Source organism: Phocoena sinus, chromosome 6 (genome assembly GCF_008692025.1).
Source record: "Phocoena sinus isolate mPhoSin1 chromosome 6, mPhoSin1.pri, whole genome shotgun sequence".
In the NCBI taxonomy this organism is placed as follows: Eukaryota; Metazoa; Chordata; class Mammalia; order Artiodactyla; family Phocoenidae; genus Phocoena; species Phocoena sinus.
The window spans coordinates 1,954,496-1,971,655 of NC_045768.1; the positions used below are offsets into that span (position 1 = coordinate 1,954,496).

At 60.8% G+C, this 17,160-nt stretch overlaps 3 protein-coding genes and 5 non-coding genes across 11 annotated transcripts; 6 read left to right on the plus strand and 2 right to left on the minus strand.

Annotated features, from left to right (window-relative positions):
- Positions 1–202: 202 nt before the first annotated feature.
- On the minus strand, positions 203–5,156 carry SURF6 (surfeit 6). The gene is made up of 5 exons (XM_032634025.1): positions 4,884–5,156; positions 3,344–3,541; positions 2,700–2,788; positions 1,511–1,714; positions 203–1,408 (listed from the first exon to the last, which is right to left on the minus strand). The coding sequence occupies exons 1-5, from the start codon at positions 4,975–4,977 to the stop codon at positions 929–931; spliced, it is 1,065 nt and encodes a 354-aa protein (XP_032489916.1). The 5' UTR covers positions 4,978–5,156; the 3' UTR covers positions 203–928.
- A 909-nt stretch (positions 5,157–6,065) lies between these two features.
- MED22 (mediator complex subunit 22) lies at positions 6,066–13,438 on the minus strand. Of its 4 annotated transcripts, none has more exons than XM_032634036.1 (5): positions 13,285–13,438; positions 12,514–12,665; positions 10,970–11,050; positions 9,924–10,132; positions 6,066–6,852 (listed from the first exon to the last, which is right to left on the minus strand). In XM_032634036.1, exons 2-5 carry the CDS (start codon positions 12,634–12,636, stop codon positions 6,663–6,665), a joined length of 603 nt encoding a protein of 200 aa, XP_032489927.1. In that variant the 5' UTR covers positions 12,637–12,665; positions 13,285–13,438; the 3' UTR covers positions 6,066–6,662. The 4 variants fall into 4 exon arrangements, with proteins under 4 accessions (XP_032489927.1, XP_032489928.1, XP_032489929.1 ...); XM_032634037.1 differs by having other exon boundaries at positions 13,254–13,436; XM_032634038.1 differs by lacking the exon at positions 13,285–13,438 and adding an exon at positions 13,067–13,213.
- Positions 13,439–13,497: 59 nt separating this feature from the next.
- On the plus strand, positions 13,498–17,041 carry RPL7A (ribosomal protein L7a). The gene is made up of 8 exons (XM_032634031.1): positions 13,498–13,535; positions 14,130–14,250; positions 14,805–14,954; positions 15,256–15,396; positions 15,595–15,674; positions 15,992–16,122; positions 16,631–16,700; positions 16,875–17,041. The coding sequence occupies exons 1-8, from the start codon at positions 13,533–13,535 to the stop codon at positions 16,977–16,979; spliced, it is 801 nt and encodes a 266-aa protein (XP_032489922.1). The 5' UTR covers positions 13,498–13,532; the 3' UTR covers positions 16,980–17,041.
- Positions 13,906–13,980, plus strand: LOC116756174. Its single transcript, XR_004350551.1, has one exon. It is a non-coding gene; the product is annotated as a small nucleolar RNA SNORD24 (small nucleolar RNA).
- On the plus strand, positions 14,659–14,726 carry LOC116756175. Its single transcript, XR_004350552.1, has one exon. It is a non-coding gene; the product is annotated as a small nucleolar RNA SNORD24 (small nucleolar RNA).
- On the plus strand, positions 15,443–15,517 carry LOC116756171. The gene has a single exon (XR_004350548.1). It is a non-coding gene; the product is annotated as a small nucleolar RNA SNORD36 (small nucleolar RNA).
- On the plus strand, positions 15,849–15,921 carry LOC116756172. The gene has a single exon (XR_004350549.1). It is a non-coding gene; the product is annotated as a small nucleolar RNA SNORD36 (small nucleolar RNA).
- Positions 16,469–16,536, plus strand: LOC116756173. The gene has a single exon (XR_004350550.1). It is a non-coding gene; the product is annotated as a small nucleolar RNA SNORD36 (small nucleolar RNA).
- Positions 17,042–17,160: the final 119 nt, after the last annotated feature.

A 17,160-nucleotide genomic window follows, 5' to 3' on the forward strand; every position in this document is an offset into this window, starting at 1 on the left:
CGCAGGCCTCTCACTGCTGTGGCCTCTCCCGCTGCGGAGCACAGGCTCTGGACGCGCAGGCTCAGCGGCCATGGCTCACGGGCCCAGCCGCTCCGCGGCATATGGGATCTTCCCGGACCGGGGCACGAACCCGTGTCCCCTGCATCGGCAGGAGGACTCTCGACCACTGCGCCACCAGGGAAGGCCCCATCTGTTTCTTAACTGGAGTTTAGTCAAAAGAATTTTATTAACAGTTTTACTGAAATATAATCCACATGCCATAAGATTCATTGAGTTTTGTCCCGTGCATTCATCCCGGCTGCCTGCGGGCTTGGACTTAACTGTGCCTCTGACTGTGCACCCTCCATTGGCCTCGCTCGGTTCTAAGTTTTACTCTTTCTCTCCTGCCTCCCCCCAGATCGATAACTGTCCACCCCACTCCGCTGTGCTTCCTGCTAGTTCAGTTTCTACCTTTTACTGGTTACCTTAGGATTTTTAATGTGCATGTCTACCTTAAATTCTAGGTTTCACCCACCTTAGAAATTAACTTCGAATAACTCAATTCCAGGCAGCCTGAGGACGGCCCCGCCGTCTCCCAGTTACCGAGCCCGTCAACTCCACTCCAACGCAGGCTACAGGAGCTGGCTGGTTTTTGTCCCTTTCCAAGTGAGTTTGGGGCAGACACAGCAGTTCCCGCTCCTGTGAACATGGGGGAGGAAGAGGGCGCCAGGGAAGCCCCCCCTCAAGACGCCCCCTCCCTCCTCACTGCTCCCTCGCCCCCCACCCCGCAACTTTCAGGGAGCGTTCCGGCCTCACAAGAGGAGCCTAGAGCCTGGATTTGGGTCATCCCTCCCCTGGATCCAAAGGCTCTCAAGCACGCGGCGGCGTCCGCTCTCCGCTGGGACCCGGAGCCTGCGGCCACCCAGGTCGGCGCCGGGCATCCGGGCCCTCAGACCAGGCCGGCCCGCTCCAGGTCCTGGGGCAGGATGCGGCCCTTCTTGCGAGCCTTCTCCAGGCGCCGCTCGGCCCTGGCCGCCTTCTTCTTGTGCAGGTTCTGCCGCCGCCTGTCCTGCCGCTGCTGCATCTTCCCCAGCACGTGCGCCGTGCGCTTCTCCCACGCGCGCTGCCGCTGCGCCCGCCGCTTCTCCTTGCGCTTCAGGGCCTCCTGCAGCAGGTGCTCGTCGTCGCGGATCTTCACGCCCTCGGCCTTGTACAGCAGGTTGGTCCACTGCATCTTGGCCTCGAGCTCCCGGGCCTGGCCCGCGTCCTGGTCCCGCAGCTCCTCCAGCCGGGCCCGCCGCGCCTGCAGGCGCTCCAGCAGCTGCCGGTAGTTCCTGCCCGTCAGCGGCGTCAGGTTCCCCTTCAGCTTCTGCCTCTTCTCCTTCCTACGCTGGGCCTTGCTGCCCGGCTCCTCCTCGCTCACCTCCACCTCGGGGGAAGAGGGCGATGTGAGCTGCGCGCCGCTTCCCGCCCGCGTGGGGCCCGCGCACCGCGCCCACCTCCACCCGCCCGACGGCCGCGCAGCGCTCACCTTGTTGAAGAGCAGCCCCACCTGGGCCTGCGCCTCCTCGTGGGGCGCCTCGGGCGGCGGCTCGGCAGCCTCCACCCCCTCCAGGGCCTCGGCCGCCTTCTCCTTTGCTCTCAGTTCCCTCCGCTTCCTCTTCTTCCGGTCGCGCTCCTGCTTCCTCCGGCGTCTTTTCTCCAAAGCAGCTGGAGACAACTCCTTGGCGCTGCCCTGCGGCGCGAGAAGGTGCTCACTCATCAGGTTCTCCCAACCGCGGGGCCCCCAGCCTGGCACATGGAATCGGGGCAGGAAAATGGGCCGCCACGTGCAGCGTTCCACCTGGAGGTGACCTGGCACCCAAAGTGCACCCAAAACAAGGCCAAGGGGACCCCACGAGAACCGTGCCTTCCGGATCCCAGGCACCTACCATACCGGGGCACTTCCCAAACATGCTGCCTCTAAGTCTCCCCGGTGACCCAATAAGGGACATGTGGCCCTCCATCATTTCAGAGACAAGGACAGGGGGCTTAGCCAAGGCCACCACCCAGATCTTGGCATTGGGTCAGAACACTGCACCTGTGCAGACCACTGCACGATTCTGACCCCTGCGGGGCAGACAACAGTGCTCTGGACCACTGCAGGAAGGCAGGGCCCTTGGGCCTGTCCCGGGACAGTGCGGACAGAAGCCAGGGGACTGTCCCCACACAGCAGGAGGCTTGGGGGAGGGCCCCAGGAAAACGGGGGGCGGGGGGTGGTTGAGGTCCTGGAGCATCCGTCCCATGCCTGTCACCTCATCTCAGGCCCTGGCTTACCTCACAGGGCCGTCGTGCATTTAGACAGACAAACGTGCAGGAATTGCCGCCCAGTGTGGGTGTGTTAGCAAAGGCAGCTTTCCCTGAAGGAAGAGGCTGAGCCTCTCTCCAAGGCCGCAGGACAGAAGAGCCAGAAGCTCAGCATGGCCAGCAGGAGGGGGACCCTGGGGACCGAGCTCCCCAAGATGACAAGAACTACACCTGACCTCCTGCAGGACAGAGCTGCCGAGGCCCTGGCGGCACCCGCTGCAGGGGCGGGAACAGGGGTTGAGCCCCCCCACGCCTGCCCCGTCAGCCCCATAATAGCTGGCAGAGCTGGGGCTGACCTCAGCAAGCACCTGGGCGTCTTCTCTCCAGGCAGGGTGCGGAAAGCACCACAGGACCCAGAGGTCTCCTCCACCTACCTGGCCCCGCGCCTCCCGGATCTTCTCATGCAGGCGCTGCCGCAGAACGTCCAAGGCAAATAAAGAGCCAGGCTCACCGGCCAGGCCATCTGCAAAGAAGCAGTCAGAGGACCAAAAGGAGACTCCCCTACCCCCCGACCTTCCTGAGCCCTCCCCAAGGGCCCAGCTTCGAAGCCTGAGTCTCCATACACTGCCCCCCTCCAGTGACCACTCGTGGATCTGCAGGTCAGTTCCAGTAAATTCTACCCTACCTCTTCAAGCTGGACTGGCCTCCAGGACAGGACATCCTCACGAAGTGCGGCCCAAACCCATCTCCCACTTCTTCCACCTTCTGCAGCGCCCCCCAGACCCAGAGGCAGCTCTCACACCACTTCAGAGACGTGAGGGCAGTAAAGTTCTACAAGCCAAGCTGCTGCAGGACCTCAGTGGGACATGGCCTTGCCCCTCGCCATCCCAGTTACTACGCGGCCTGGAACTACTGTGCACTTCCTGAGATTCCCATCCACCCACAGGGGCCCCGTGATCTGTCCTCTGAAAACGCGCTCTTCAGGAAGTCTCACACGATCTGATCGTGCCGTTATGACCAGAGAGGCCCACTTTTGTATCTGTCCCAGATCCCAGTCGACCCTGCCCACCCCCCTCACCCGCAGGGGCCCCCGTCGAGCTGGGGGCCTCATCTTCCTTCTCCTTGGCTGCCACTGGCGTCCTGCCTTGAGACTTCTCTGCAGGGGCCTGGGCCTTGGGTTCTGCAGCCTTCTCCTCCCGCTCCCGGGATTTCTTCTGTGCTCTCTTCCTCTTCTTTTTGGGGGGCCTAGCAGCTTCTGAGACTTGAGTTTTGCCAGCTGAAACACAAAATGAGAAAGGGCTGCCACCCCAATCCCTGTGACCCATTCAATAGATAGGAAGGTCTTGCAGAGGCTTCGGTCCTAGAAGAATGCCAAAAGCCGATCAAGATGGGGGATATGGAGACCCTCATCCGTTGAGCTCAGAACCACAAACTTCCTAGAAAGCAGACCAGCCACACTCATCAAAACCCTGAAAAGCACCCACACGCTGCCCCAGCAGTCTGCTTGTGAGAACCCATTCTGGGTATGCAGAAAGATGTGGCCTCGGGGTGTTCACCGTTACGTCTTTTGAGCGAAAAACTAGGTAAACCTAGATATCCATCTACAACGACAGTGATGGCACCGCCACAAAACAAACTATGATGTACCCAACAAAAAACAATGGCACAGGCTTGCACTGTAACAGACTGGGAGAGAATTCCCTGGCAGTCCGGTGGTTAAGTACTCTGCGCTCTCACTGCCAAGGGCCTGGGTTCAATCCGTGGTCGGGGACCTAAGATCCCACACGTGTGTGTGTTGGGGAGGGCACAAAACGTTTACATTCTAAAAGGAAAATGAGAGTTGAGTACACAAAGTAGGAACCAAATTGTTTCAGTGAGAAACACTCAGAAAAAGTTTTAGAAAGACACAGGTCTAACTAGTAACTGAGTGGTGAAAAAATTCACTTAACTTCATTTTTCTACGATGAACACATTTTCCTTGTATCAAAAGAAAAGGTCGTTTTCTCTCTGGTAGGTCCACGGCAGACGTGCCCACTCTCCCCTCCTCTGCGCCAGGGCAAGCCAATTACTGTCGGTTTCACCTATTTGTGTACCTGCCTCCTGAGGGGGCACCTGTCGCCACTGCCGTGTAAACTCCCATTAGCAGGACCCATCTTCTTCCTTCCTTCTCCCCACACCACCACCAGGCCCATAATACTGGGCTGAAAAAGTACTTTTTTCATCATCACTCATACCTGTCTTCCCACCCGGCGTGGAGGGCTGGCTAAGCCTGTTCACGATGCCCAACGGCAGACCAACCATTCCACGGGGTCACCTCCTCCAAACCCCGGCCGAGCTTCCAGCCCGGAGGGCGCACAGCTAAATCCCCCAGACTCCCAGACGGATGCCCCCAACGAACAAGGGAAATGGCGTTGCCTTTAAGCATCCCTTACAACACTTCCCTCTAATACTTTACAGGCTTGTTTCACGCATCTACGTGCCTACTCCACCTGCAGGCTACTCAGGTGCGGTGTGGGGCACACACCGACCTCCGCCGCGGAGGGGAGTGGGGACGCTGGGGGGTGGAGGGGCGCCCCCTTCCGAAGCCCTCCCAGTCCCGGCCGGGGGCTGCGCTTTACCCGACTTGCGCTTCTGTGGCTCGGGGCTGGGCTGGGAGCAGATCTTCTTGGCCAGACTCTGGAGGTAGGCGTCCTTCGCAAGCAGAGAAGCCATGGCTGGAGGTTCGGGGGTCGGGCGGGGCTCGCTCCGGGGTCCTACTCGCGGGGAAGAGAGCGGGGTGCAGCGTCCCTCGCCGGCACCGGCAGCCACAGACACATACCCTGCCCCCGGCCGGCGCGACCCTTTCCCCTTCCGCTGCGCTCGCCGGAAACCAGCACGTGGGCAGGCGCGGCCAGCCGAGCGCCGAGCAGCCAGCGCGCGACGCTCGATTAACCAGGTGGCGCCAACGGAAGAGGCACCGGGGGGCGCAAAGCATTATGGGGCGGGGGCGGGGGCGGGGACCGCGCCTGGCACGCGGTAGGTGGTCGGTACCCATAACAGGGGGACGGGAAGAGATCCGCAGGAATTTAGTTCTCTGGGGGCTCAGACCCCAAGTGGAAGCTGGCGAGACCGCGTTCGTTCAGAAAGGACTGCGCGCCGGGCAGGTTCCAAGGCCCCGGGGTACAAGCAGCGTCATCAAGTTTATGTTTCAGTGGTGATTGGTAATAAATTCAGAGTGACGTGGCGGGTCGTGGGTTGGCATGTCCTCCGTACACTGGGACGGTGATCTCCCTCAGCACGCCGGTGACAGGGCTTGGGATTGATGTCCCGGCTCTTCTGGGGTGACACCCGCCCCCCGCTTCTCAGGTGAGCCTGGCTCCAGGCACTGGGCCTAGCGTTCCACCTGGGTTGAGTCCTGAACCTCCCACTTCACTTCCCAGCTCCATGACCATGAGCACAGCACTACAACCCCCTGCAAGCCCGTGGTCGCCCCTCTCTGAGATGCCAATAACGAGCACCGACTCGGGGTGCAACCAGACGCACGCCGCCTAGGCCACGTGGTATGCAACAATGGCAGCTTTTCATGCATTCACCAAACATTAGGGCCCTTCTAGGTCCTAGACAGCTCTTTCTAAGCAATGGAGATGCAGCCATGACTCCAAGCTGACAAAGCCCCTGCTTGCCCAGATCCCCCGTGAGAAGGCTGACCTGGAGCCCAATGTTGTCCAGGCAAAGCCCAGGGGCTGTTTTCCGACAGCCACCGAGACCAAGGGTGGTCCAAAACTGATTGGGGCTGAGCAAGAAAAGTAACCGACCAAAGCAAAAGGGTGGCGCTGGTTTTATTCAACAGTCTCATCACAAAAAGAACCAAAACGTGTGCAGCAGCGGAATTAGGAAGGACCCTGCCTGACTTCTGCAAGAGTGGGCAGCCCCCTTTCCCCACAGCCCTGCAGGGGCAGTCAGCTAGCGCAGGGAGCCTCAGGGCAAGGTAGCGGGCAGAGCTCTGCATGGGGGCCTGGCCTTGGCTAGTACTGTCCACTCTGAGCACTTGCGTCCTCCATTGTAAACACCACGCTCAGGTCAGGTCTCCCAAGGCTGGGCATCCCCCCTGCCCCGCCGTTAGGTCCTCAACAGGACAAACTATCCTGGAAACTTCCTTCCAGCCAGCCAGGAAGGTAGCAAATAAGAGGTGACGACAAGAGGAAGGATGGGCCCCCCTGGCATGGCTGGGGGTATTTGCTTTCCCCCAACACTCCTAGGTGGGCTGTCCCTGGGCTGACACGGTTCCGAAAGAGGCCACGGCGGCTCCCCAAGTGGGCCCCGAGGCTGAAGAGAGCTGAGGCTGTGGTGGGCCCAGAGGGGAACACTGCACTTCATTCCTAAGGTCTAGGGGCCCGGGGAGAGGAGCCCTGGGAGGCTCAGGCGTGCTCTGCAGGGCCGGGGCCACCGGCGTGGGAGTGGGCAGGGGCTGCAGCCTGCAGGGGGCCGGCACTGGGCTCCGGGGACGCCGGCAGAGGGACTGAGAGGCCGTCGGCGGAGTCTGTGTCGAGGTCCAGCCTCCAGTAAGCTTCACACAGAGGCAGACCATTAGCTTCGCAAAGACTTGAGCTTTTCCACCACCAGAAACCCAGGGAGAGACAGGAGCAGGTAGTGAGGGAAGCCAGGGAGGGAAAGCGAGACAGAAGCAGAGTTAAGGAAACAGACCACACCCCAGGCCGGCCTTCCCCTCCTCTCCTCGGTGCTGGCCCCTCCGTCAAGTGGCCCGGCTGAGGGCGAGGCGCGGGCGGCTGCCCCTGCCTCCGGGTCCTCCGGAGAATCCGAAAGGGCGCCTTCTGGGACCAGCCACCAGCAGGCTGTGACCTCGGCTGGTCCCTTCCACTGACCAACCGGTGTCCCTCCTGCCAAGTGGCATTCCTGGTCCCTGCCACCACCTCCTGTCCTGGCTCCAGCTGCCCTCCTCCCGCAGGGAGCTGCCAGCCTAGTCACACGCTCCCACCAGCTGCAGGAACCAGCGTCCAGAGCTCGCTATGGCCTCCTGGGTCCCGAGGCCCCTGAGGGCAGAGAGCCTGTCGTCCTTCTAGGTCTGGCCCTGGCTGGGACTCAGCCTCAATGGGGTGGCAGTTAGGAGCAGAGGCCCTGGTGTTGTGTGTGACCTCAAACAGGCCCCCGGCCCCTTGAACTCAGTCTCCTGTCTCTAATAAGGGGACAGCAGGGCCGGCCTCTCACGGCGAGGACGCAGGTGAAGGGCACGGCTCGTGAAGGTTGTCAACGGGGCGACTAGAGCATGTCCCGTCCCCACACTCGTCTCCATGGCTTTCTCCCGAATCCTGCCCTGCCTCTCGCTCCCTCCCTTGCTCCTGCCCTCAGCGTTCAGTCTCAGAAACCATCCTGGACACAGAGCGGAGTCTCAAGGAGAGTGGAGGGCAAGAGACCAAGAAAGAGCAAGTCGTGAGCAGAAAGCAGGGGAGTGAGCGTAGAGATGGGGGTGCAGGAGATGGGGGTGCAGGCAGCCGGGACGCACAGGGAGGACGGGGGACGGGCTGAGCGCTGGTGGCCGGGGAGATGGGGTGCAGGCAGCCGGGACGCACGGAGGACGGGGGACGGGCTGAGCGCTGGTGGCCGGGGAGATGGGGGTGCAGGCAGCCGGGACGCACAGGGAGGACAGGGGACGGGCTGAGCGCTGGTGGCCGGGGAGATGGGGGTGCAGGCAGCCGGGACGCACGGAGGACGGGGGACGGGCTGAGCGCTGGTGGCCGGGGAGATGGGGGTGCAGGCAGCCGGGACGCACAGGGAGGACAGGGGACGGGCTGAGCGCTGGTGGTCGGGGAGATGGGGGTGCAGGCAGCCGGGACACACAGGGAGGACGGGGCACGGGCTGAGCGCTGGTGGCCGGGGAGATGGGGGTGCAGGCAGCCGGGACGCACGGGGAGGACGGAGGACGGGCTGAGCGCTGGTGGCCGGGGAGATGGGGGTGCAGGCAGCCGGGACGCACGGGGAGGACGGAGGACGGGCTGAGCGCTGGTGGCCGGGGAGATGGGGGTGCAGGCAGCCGGGACGCACGGGGAGGACGGAGGACGGGCTGAGCGCTGGTGGCCGGGGAGATGGGGGTGCAGGCAGCCGGGACGCACGGGGAGGACGGAGGACGGGCTGAGCGCTGGTGGCCGGGGTTGGGGGCCGAGCAGGGAGGCGCTGACAGCCCGCGGGCCCAGCCTCAGCCGAGCCCCAGCCACTTACAGGCATTTACAGACGAGAGAGGAACTCAGCCTCTCGAGGCAACGGGAACAGCGGGAAGGGACCCCAGGCCGGACCAGAAACCCCTCTGGGTGAACCAGAGACTGCCGGGCCCAGAGCCGGGACGCGAGGAGCCTAGCTCTCAGACCCCCTGGGTTCCCCTGCGGCCCTGCCCCTCCGGCCCTCAGCCTCAAGAGGCGGCGCTGCCTTGCTGGCCTGCAGCTGCTCAGCCCAGGGGTGTGGCCCTTGGGGGCAGCAAGGGGACAAACACGGGGACATAGGGGACAAGCAGGGCTGTGAGCAACATCCCCAGCAGGGACCCACTTGGGACCCCTCTCTGAAGGCCTGGTACGTAGGAGGCACCTGCCGCATGTCTGCTGAGCCGTGGGCATCGGGGACTAGAGAAGGCCCCAGAACCCTCTGGAAGAGGCTAGACCGCTCCCTCTGGGCAGTGACACTCTGTCCCTTCCCGCAAAGGCCAAGATGGGCGGGGACCATGAGGGGTGGCACTGAGTCCAGCGCGGTGAAACCAAGCCCCAGACCACTGGCTCTGGGCGTCTGTGGCCCCAGCATGGCTGCCACGGGACAGAAAGGAGCGCTGAAAATCCATGACGGGAAGGACACGTTTGTCAGGCAAGGGCGAGAGGGGGTGTGGACTCCGTGTCTGCTGGACCGAGTGTCAATCTTTCCAAGCTAATGGGGACAGAGATGTGGGATCTTTCCAGCCTCAGTTTCCCCAAATGTAAATTACACCTGGACTCTGATTTCTCAGGCCCCCTCCAGGTCAAACCGCCTCAGGTCTCAGGATTCTAAGTGGCCACACGAGGGCTGGGGTGACAGGTCTTGCTCCTGCTGTATCCCTGGGGCTCAGCATGGGCCTGGCATATAGAAGGGCTGTGGTCTGTGAACAAGGCTGAGCTGAATGGGGGCTCAGTGGTCCAAGTTCCCAGGCCTGGCTTTCAAGGCCATCCTCTGCTTGGGTTTTCTCCTCCTCCTTCCCAGAAACCCCCACCCCTGACACACACGGTGGGTATTCAGTGACCCCCATATGGAACTACATCCCTGGGCAAGCACTGGAGTCCTGGACATGGGCCTGGGTGGCCAAGAGAGCTAGCCCCGCCTTGGCTGGAATGTTTAGGTATTGCTTAGATAGCTAAGAGGGACAGACAAGCCCCCAGACAGAAATGCTGGCTTGGCCCTCCCAACCCTCGCGGCTCTGTGATTTTCATCCCGATGCCCGGGCCCCGGTCGACGGCGTAGGTTGTCTGTAGATCAAACGCTCTGACCATGAGGTCTCCTCTGAAACCCAGGCAAAGGGCTCTGTCGCCAAGACCGGGAAGGATTTGGAAAAACAGGACCTTCGGGCTGCCAGGTGGGGCTGGGCCACCCCTGCTGGCCGGGCCCAGGTCCACAGGTCCGCTCTGCACGGGGTCCAGCCCTATTTGTACCTGGACGAGTAATACTCCTCCTCCAGCTCGTAGAGGTCTGTGGAGACCTCATCCCGCAGGGCGATGAGCTTCCGGTCACACTCCTCCTGCAGAGCTCGCAGCTGCTGGCTGCGCTCCTCGATGGCCTCATTCACCGACGGGAAGTCGTTGAGGATGAGGAACTGCTTGAGGTCGGACACCAGCTTCATCAGGGACTCACCGGCTCGGACCTACGTGGATGGGGGCGGGGCAGCACAGTGAGGGACTGACAGCAGCCTGCCTCCGTGTGCCTGGCGCTGGATAAGCAATGGCCTCAGCTGCCTCACCTGCCAAGTGGGACCACGGCACTAACATAGGGTCATTGTGAGAAGTGAGGAAACTAGAGCTTAAGCTATGGGGGGAGGGGGAGGGGAGGAGAGGGGGAGGGGAGGGAGGGAGGGGGAGGGGAGGGAGGGGAGGGGAGGGGGAGGGGAGGGGAGGGGGGAGGGGGAGGGGAGGGGGGGCAGGTGCCGTCAGCCCCCCAGTCCCCATGCGCCCCTGGCCTCTGCCTTCTGCTCCTGCTGGTACGATCACCAGGCTCACGTGCTATTCAAGCACACATTCTGCTTTTCAAAACCTCGAACCCCAGATCCAACTACACCCCATTCAACCTCCCGCCCTGCTCTTCCTCAGGTGCAGCACATCTGCCAGTGTGGGGGGGGATTCCTTTAGGACCTCGTCCTGTGCATTTTCATCCGGGGGCACAGACCTATGGAAATACCTGGTTGCCCTGCTTGTTCTGTGACATCGAAAGGGATCAAAATGCACGTCCCGTTTCATCTGGCCATTTGCTTCCCGCACTTGTAAAGAACCTTCAGCGAGGAAGGGGTGACCTCTTTCTAACCACCGCCCGGCACTCGACAGGATGGCCGTGGCCGGCTACCTGCCAGCCCCTTACGCGGCTGCCATGGGCAGCCCTCCTCTCGGGCGGAGTCTCCTGAGCAGTGGTTTGCTCCCCACCCAGGGAACCCCAGTGGGGACCATAAGGCTCCTGGAGCCCGGGCTGTCCCCTCCACCTGGTGACTCACGATGTTGGCGGCTCGCACGTGCATCTCGTAATTATCCTGCTCGCCCTGAGTGGCCCTCGACACCTGCGTCTCGTCCTCAATCTGGAGGGCAAACAAGAAAGCCTAGAATGGGCAGGCGCCCCGGCCCTCAGGCACCTGGCAGTGGCGGCATGACCGCACTCGCCACACCCTATGGCCTCTCGTGCCCTCTGCGCACCGGGCGCTGCCAACCAGACCTCAGGCCGCGTGCACCATCACCCCCTCTAGCTCTGTTCTAAGGAGATGACAGGCACCTTCACCAGGACCAGTGGATGCCTAAGTACACCAGCCGCTGTGCCAGGTGCGGGGAGGTGTTGAGCCTGTCTTTTTTGGGGTATGGAGTCCTGTTCAGCACAGACGGCGTCCCTAGCTCAGGTGCTCACTGACCTGCTAAATGGATCGATAAAACGACAATGTGTTTTTTCAAGTGACCGTTTGCCGAGTACTTCCTGGGTGCCAGGCACTGTGTTAGGCACTTGACCATCACCTTAGGAAACTCACAGAAGCCTGGACCGCCATCTCTGGTTGACAGGTGGGGAAACCTGAGGCCGGGACAGACCTGAGCACACTCAAGGTGTCTCGGGCAGCAAATGGCGGAGCCAGGAGTCCTGCCCCGCCCGTCGCCTGTTAGGCTGCTAACTGTCCCAACCCACCCACCAGGCCAGGGTCCGGGCAGGGGTCAGGGCACCCTAGGCGGTTAGGAGCCAGACTTCCCGGGTTCAAATCCCAGCCCTGCCAGTTATTAGCAGAATGACTTTGGGCAGGTTGGTAAACCTGAGCCTCAGTTTCCCCCTGTGAAAAGGGAGAGGACAACAATGGTACCTGCCCCGTAGAGTTCTTGTGAAGATTAAATGGGACGGGACACAAAGGGCCCTCTCGGCTTGGCCTGACACGTGGTGAGCACTAAATAAACTCTAGCTTTCATCGTCACTCTCAATGCTCAAACAAGCCTTACAGGTCTGCAGCGGTCATGCAGAGATCCTGCCCCAATCTGGTCAGCGGGCTTGCCTGACCGGAACCAGACACTGACCACTCTACCCACCTGGGAGGCCTTCCCCGGCTTCTCTCCCTGACCGCGTGCGCTCGCAATAACCCCCATGGTAACCGCTTTACACAGATAAACTCCTCCAGTCATCACAAGGACCCTACGATGCAGGGGAAACTGAGGCACTGAGAAGTCAAGACCTCATCCAAGCCCTTGCTGCTAGTTAAGTGATGCTGGACGTTGGATCCCGGCAATGTGACTGGAGTCCCCTACAACTGCCTCACCAGGACCTGTAATTGGCCAGTTTATTTATCTGTTGACCTGTTTGTTATTGTCAGTCCCCTTGCGGCTCTCCCAAATGTTCTCCCCATGGGGACAAGGGTTCACTGGTATATCGCCATCACCTGGCCCGGAGCAGCCATGTTGAGTGGGTGCTGTTGCAAGCAGACACCCTGGCTCCGTTCACCACTGTCCACAATCTCTAGACCCTGCTACTTCCCTTGGTCTCAGAAGGGGCAGCACACCGGCGGCCCCCACCCACCTTGGCGGTCTTGATGATTTCGGTGAAGTTGTCCATGATGGACTTGACATCATCCTTGAGCCGCTTATTGTAAGACTGCAGCAGCGTCTCCTTGCTTTGCGGCAGGGCTCTCTGCTGGGCCATGGCGGGGCCTCGGGCACGGCAGGGGGCACCTGGGACCCAGAGTCTGGTGTGAGCGAGCGAACCCCAGCCTCCCACCCTCCAGGCCCCCGCCTCGGCAGGACCCGCAGCTCTCCGGGGATTCCCTGTCTGCCAAACACACTCGTCCAAGCATCCGCACACAGTGCACTGCGGCGTCTCCTCCGGCCCGCGCCCCTTCCCCGGAACCCCGACGACACCCTGATGGGCTCCGGCGCAGCCTTCTCAGAGGCCAGGCCCACGCACGTCCCCCACCTGCCCTGGCCAGCCGCTTCCCCGCCAGCACTTCTGCCCTACTCCTCACCCGAGGAGCCGCTCGGATCCTACCCCACCTCCTCCAAACGCACTCGGCCTTCACCCCCAATCCGCCGCCCTCGTCTCCACGCCGGGACCCCCGGGGGCCGCCCCACGGGACCTCTTGGGCTCCTGAGCTCCGGGGTCTCTGCTGGGATCACCCTCCCGCCCCGCGCCAGGTGCCTCCGGGCTGCGCGTGCTCCGGTCCGGGTGGCCCCCCGACCGAACTCGCGGTTCTTAAGCCACTTTGGAGTAAATCGCACGAGAAGATCGCCGACACCGCCGCCACGCCGCCCCAACGCTCACACCTGGTCCGCAGAGCCGGGGACCGGCGGGTACCTGGCCAGGGCGGGCTGAGGACGAGCGCGCGCCCTTCCGGAGAAGTCCCGGCTCCCCGGCGCCTCTCCGCGCCCCTTTCCAAGCAGCTCAGACCCGTCGTCCGGCTCTAGGCACCGCCCGCCGGGCGGGAGAAAGTTCTGTCGCTTTAAATCCGAAATCCCGCACAGGCTTTAGTTCTCGCGATCTCCGAGGTCGCATACATATTACCCACAATTCCCTTTCCTTTCTTTCTCCGCCAACCGTTCAAGATGGTGAGTGTTCTTGGTGCCAGCGATGCTGGCTTTCGGATCCGGGCTCTATCCGCTGCCATCCTTCTCGAGGCGTGACTGCGCAGGGATCCCTCCACGACCCAGCGCGAGAGGAGCCCCGCGGGGCCTCGCCTAGAGGCACTGGGGCCGCATAGACTCCTCGGCAGCCGGGCCTGGGGAGGAGGAGGATCCGGGGTGCGCAGCGCCGCCATGCGGGGCTCGTGGCTGACGGGGCCGAGGCCCTCCAGCGCCCCGGGGGCTCTTCCGTCCCGGGGGCCGCCTGGGGTCTTGGGCAGGGGGTTTTCAGTCTGTCTGCCTCTGCTCTTTGGAGCCCGCCGCACTCCGAAAGGGGCCGCGGGGCTGTCGAGGCTCGTGCAGATGATGTGAAAGAATATTTGCTATCTGAGTGATGGTGAGGACGTCCCTAACCACCAAGATCGCTGATGCACGAGCGGGGGGGCGGTCGCCGGGCTCGCCGCGCCTGCGGCTGGGGCCAGGTTTGCTCACGGGGATGCTTGGGGCCGGCTCGGGACCCACCCGTCTTCAGAGAGACTGTTGGGGAGGCGGCGGTTGAACTGGGTGTTTCCTTTTGCCCAGCCGAAGGGAAAGAAGGCCAAGGGTAAGAAGGTGGCCCCGGCCCCTGCCGTGGTGAAGAAGCAGGAGGCGAAGAAGGTGGTCAACCCCTTGTTCGAGAAAAGGCCCAAGAATTTTGGCATTGGTGAGTAAGAGACGGGAAATGTTGAAAACGCTGTTTAAACGGTATCCCCCAACGGAGAAAAGCGGCTGATTGAACAGAAGGTTATGTTTTGGTCTTGCTAGAATTCAGTGAGTTTGGAGTCGAGGCTACCTGGATGGGGATTCTCGCGTTTTCGCCGCTTTCTAGCTGTAACCCGGCTCGGTTCTTAATCGCTCCCTCTGAGAGGGGGCAGTGACGGCGCATCCTTCGTGGCCGTGCTGTAAGGTCCTGAGCGTGTGGCAGTGTGGAGCCCAGATACTGGCTTTGGGATTCACGAAACCAGCTCTGCCAGAGCAGAGGCGGTGGGACTGCGGTACTGACACGCGCCTTGGCTGCCTGTTGAACGAGGAGTGGAGTCGCTAGTGTCCCCCGTGATCCTAGGTGTCGGCGTGCAGGTGATGCGAAATGTTTGCTGAGACGTGGTGATGCCACTTTAAAGCACCGAGATCGCTGATGCGCCTGCGCCCTTCTGAGTGGCCCTAAACACGAACTGGACGGGGAGTTTGAGCCTCACGGTGTTGCCCTTTACTTCTCAGGACAGGACATCCAGCCCAAAAGGGACCTCACCCGCTTTGTCAAATGGCCCCGCTACATCCGCCTGCAGCGGCAAAGGGCTATCCTCTATAAGCGGCTGAAAGTACCTCCCGCCATCAACCAATTCACCCAGGCCTTGGACCGCCAAACAGGTGAGGTCCTGTGGCAGAAGCGCAGCGTGGGGAAGGGATTTCTTGGGCACGGTTGCCACCTTTACTTGGACACTGGTAGAGCTGAGGCCTGTAAAGGGGCTGTGGGTATCTTGAGTACGTTAGTTTATTAAAACGTAGGATTCCTTGTCTAGTGTCCAGAACGTGATATACTGAAGAGATGACATCTACGATCTGAGGTCTCTTGAAGTGCACTTGTGTTCAGGACAGCGACTTAGCATTTGTACGGTTACGTGATGTAATCTTTTAAACTATCGACCTGGACTGGCCGTCTTTTTTTCAGCTACTCAGCTGCTTAAGCTGGCCCACAAGTACAGACCAGAGACAAAGCAAGCGAAGAAGCAGAGGTTGCTGGCCCGAGCGGAGAAGAAAGCTGCGGGCAAAGGGGATGTCCCCACCAAGAGGCCACCTGTCCTCCGAGCAGGTGAGTGGGCCCCTCCCTGAAGAGGCTGAACGGTGGGGCCGGCTCTTGGCGATGATGCATGAACTTCTTCACCTGGAATCGCTGTGAAGAGTAAAATCCGAGCTTTTTAACCCTGAGTCACGGCGGGGCCCCCGGTGCAAGTGCTGTTGTGCCCAGCAGCCCCACCCCTCCGCCACACAGACCGCTTGTACGTTCTAGGGGTTAACACCGTCACCACCTTGGTGGAGAACAAGAAGGCTCAGCTGGTGGTGATCGCACATGACGTGGATCCCATCGAGGTACGTGTGACTTGTTCTCAAGCGTTGACTGCTGGACTGAGATTGGTTGGGTCCTTGTTTGTACCAGGAAGACAGCTCAAAGCTAAATACTCGGTCTGGCAGAGGCCCTAGCAGGGTGGAGAGCACTGTCAGCTTTCCGTCTGAGGAGTCCTGACGGGAGCCCTCTCGTGGCTGTTGCAGTGATGTGACACTCTCACTGAATTACACCTTGAAGTGCAAGTGTAGGAGCTTTTTAACCCTGAGCAATTGCTACCACGTTAGCTTTTAAGTTACTGCTTTTGCTCAAGATACTCTCTAGAGCTAATGCTGTCTTCCAGCTGGTGGTTTTCCTGCCTGCCCTGTGCCGTAAGATGGGGGTTCCCTACTGCATCATCAAGGGCAAGGCCAGGCTGGGGCGTCTGGTCCACAGGAAGACCTGCACCACAGTGGCCTTCACACAAGTCAACTCGTAAGTGTGCAGTGTAGCCCAGAATTCCCAAGAATCACTAGGGGACGGCCTTCCCCCGCCCCCAAGTTCGCTTAATTTCTCGAGATCTTAGCCTAAAGACCAACCTTAAAATACTTTTTTCGGACTTCCCTGGTGGCGCAGTGGTTGAGAGTCCGCCTGCCGACACAGGGGACGCGGGTTCGTGCCCCGGTCCGGGAAGATCCCACATGCCGCGGAGCGGCTGGGCCCGTGAGCCATGGCCGCTGAGCCTGCGCGTCCGGAGCCTGTGCTCCGCAACGGGAGGGGCCACAGCAGTGAGAGGCCTGCCTGTCGCAAAAAAAAAAAAAAACACCTTTTTTCTGAACCTTTGCCGATGATGGTTATGAATTTCTTCACCTGAGTAAACCATGTTGTCATGTTGTCATCTGAGGCAGAAGGTTTGTGTTGGAGCTAAAAAGGAAGCCGCTGCTGCTTTCTGGAAGGGTAACTGAGAGGCCAGTGACCCCCATTTTCCTCTCTGCCTTGTTAGGGAAGACAAAGGTGCTCTGGCGAAGCTGGTGGAAGCCATCAGGACCAATTACAACGACAGATACGATGAGGTAGGTAGCGCACTCACACAGAATACTGTCTTCTGGTAAAAGCTGCGTCTTTAGTCAGAAACTACCTGGCTCTCGGCTTTTTCTGAGCAGTTGTATTTGCCAGTCAACTTGGAACAACCCAATAGAAGTGCGTGAAATGACCCGCCGAGCTGACTGCCTGTCTTCTTGTTACAGATCCGCCGTCACTGGGGAGGCAACATCCTGGGTCCCAAATCAGTGGCTCGCATCGCCAAGCTGGAAAAGGCAAAGGCCAAAGAACTGGCCACCAAACTGGGCTAAGTGTACACTATTGACTTTTCTGTACATAAAAATAATAATAATAAAAAAAACCCTCTTGTTCAGCCAGTGTTGGGCATTTTGGGCTAAAAGGTTGGGGCAGTGGCAAGTGAATCCTGCGTCCTTATCCCTCATAGGGCAGCACTTGTGTGTTGGTCCAGTTTTGAAAAGGCCAAGCAGTACT

Excerpts from the sequence above, each read along its gene's own strand:
- MED22 (XM_032634036.1), bottom strand. The coding sequence starts at position 12,636 with ATGGCCCAGCAGAGAGCCCTGCCGCAAAGCAAGGAGACGCTGCTGCAG. Across the intron at positions 10,133-10,969 it reads ACGTGCGAGCCGCCAACATC|GTCCGAGCCGGTGAGTCCCT; the intron begins GTGAGTCACCAG and ends CCATCCACGTAG. Across the intron at positions 6,853-9,923 it reads GAGGAGTATTACTCGTCCAG|CTCAAGTCTTTGCGAAGCTA; the intron begins GTACAAATAGGG and ends GTGGTGGAAAAG.
- RPL7A (XM_032634031.1), top strand. Across the intron at positions 15,675-15,991 it reads ATGACGTGGATCCCATCGAG|CTGGTGGTTTTCCTGCCTGC; the intron begins GTACGTGTGACT and ends GCTGTCTTCCAG. Across the intron at positions 16,701-16,874 it reads ACAACGACAGATACGATGAG|ATCCGCCGTCACTGGGGAGG; the intron begins GTAGGTAGCGCA and ends TTCTTGTTACAG.
- SURF6 (XM_032634025.1), bottom strand. The coding sequence starts at position 4,977 with ATGGCTTCTCTGCTTGCGAAGGACGCCTACCTCCAGAGTCTGGCCAAG. Across the intron at positions 2,789-3,343 it reads CTCGACGGGGGCCCCTGCGG|ATGGCCTGGCCGGTGAGCCT; the intron begins GTGAGGGGGGTG and ends GCTTCTTTGCAG. Across the intron at positions 1,715-2,699 it reads TCCGGGAGGCGCGGGGCCAG|GGCAGCGCCAAGGAGTTGTC; the intron begins GTAGGTGGAGGA and ends CTCGCGCCGCAG.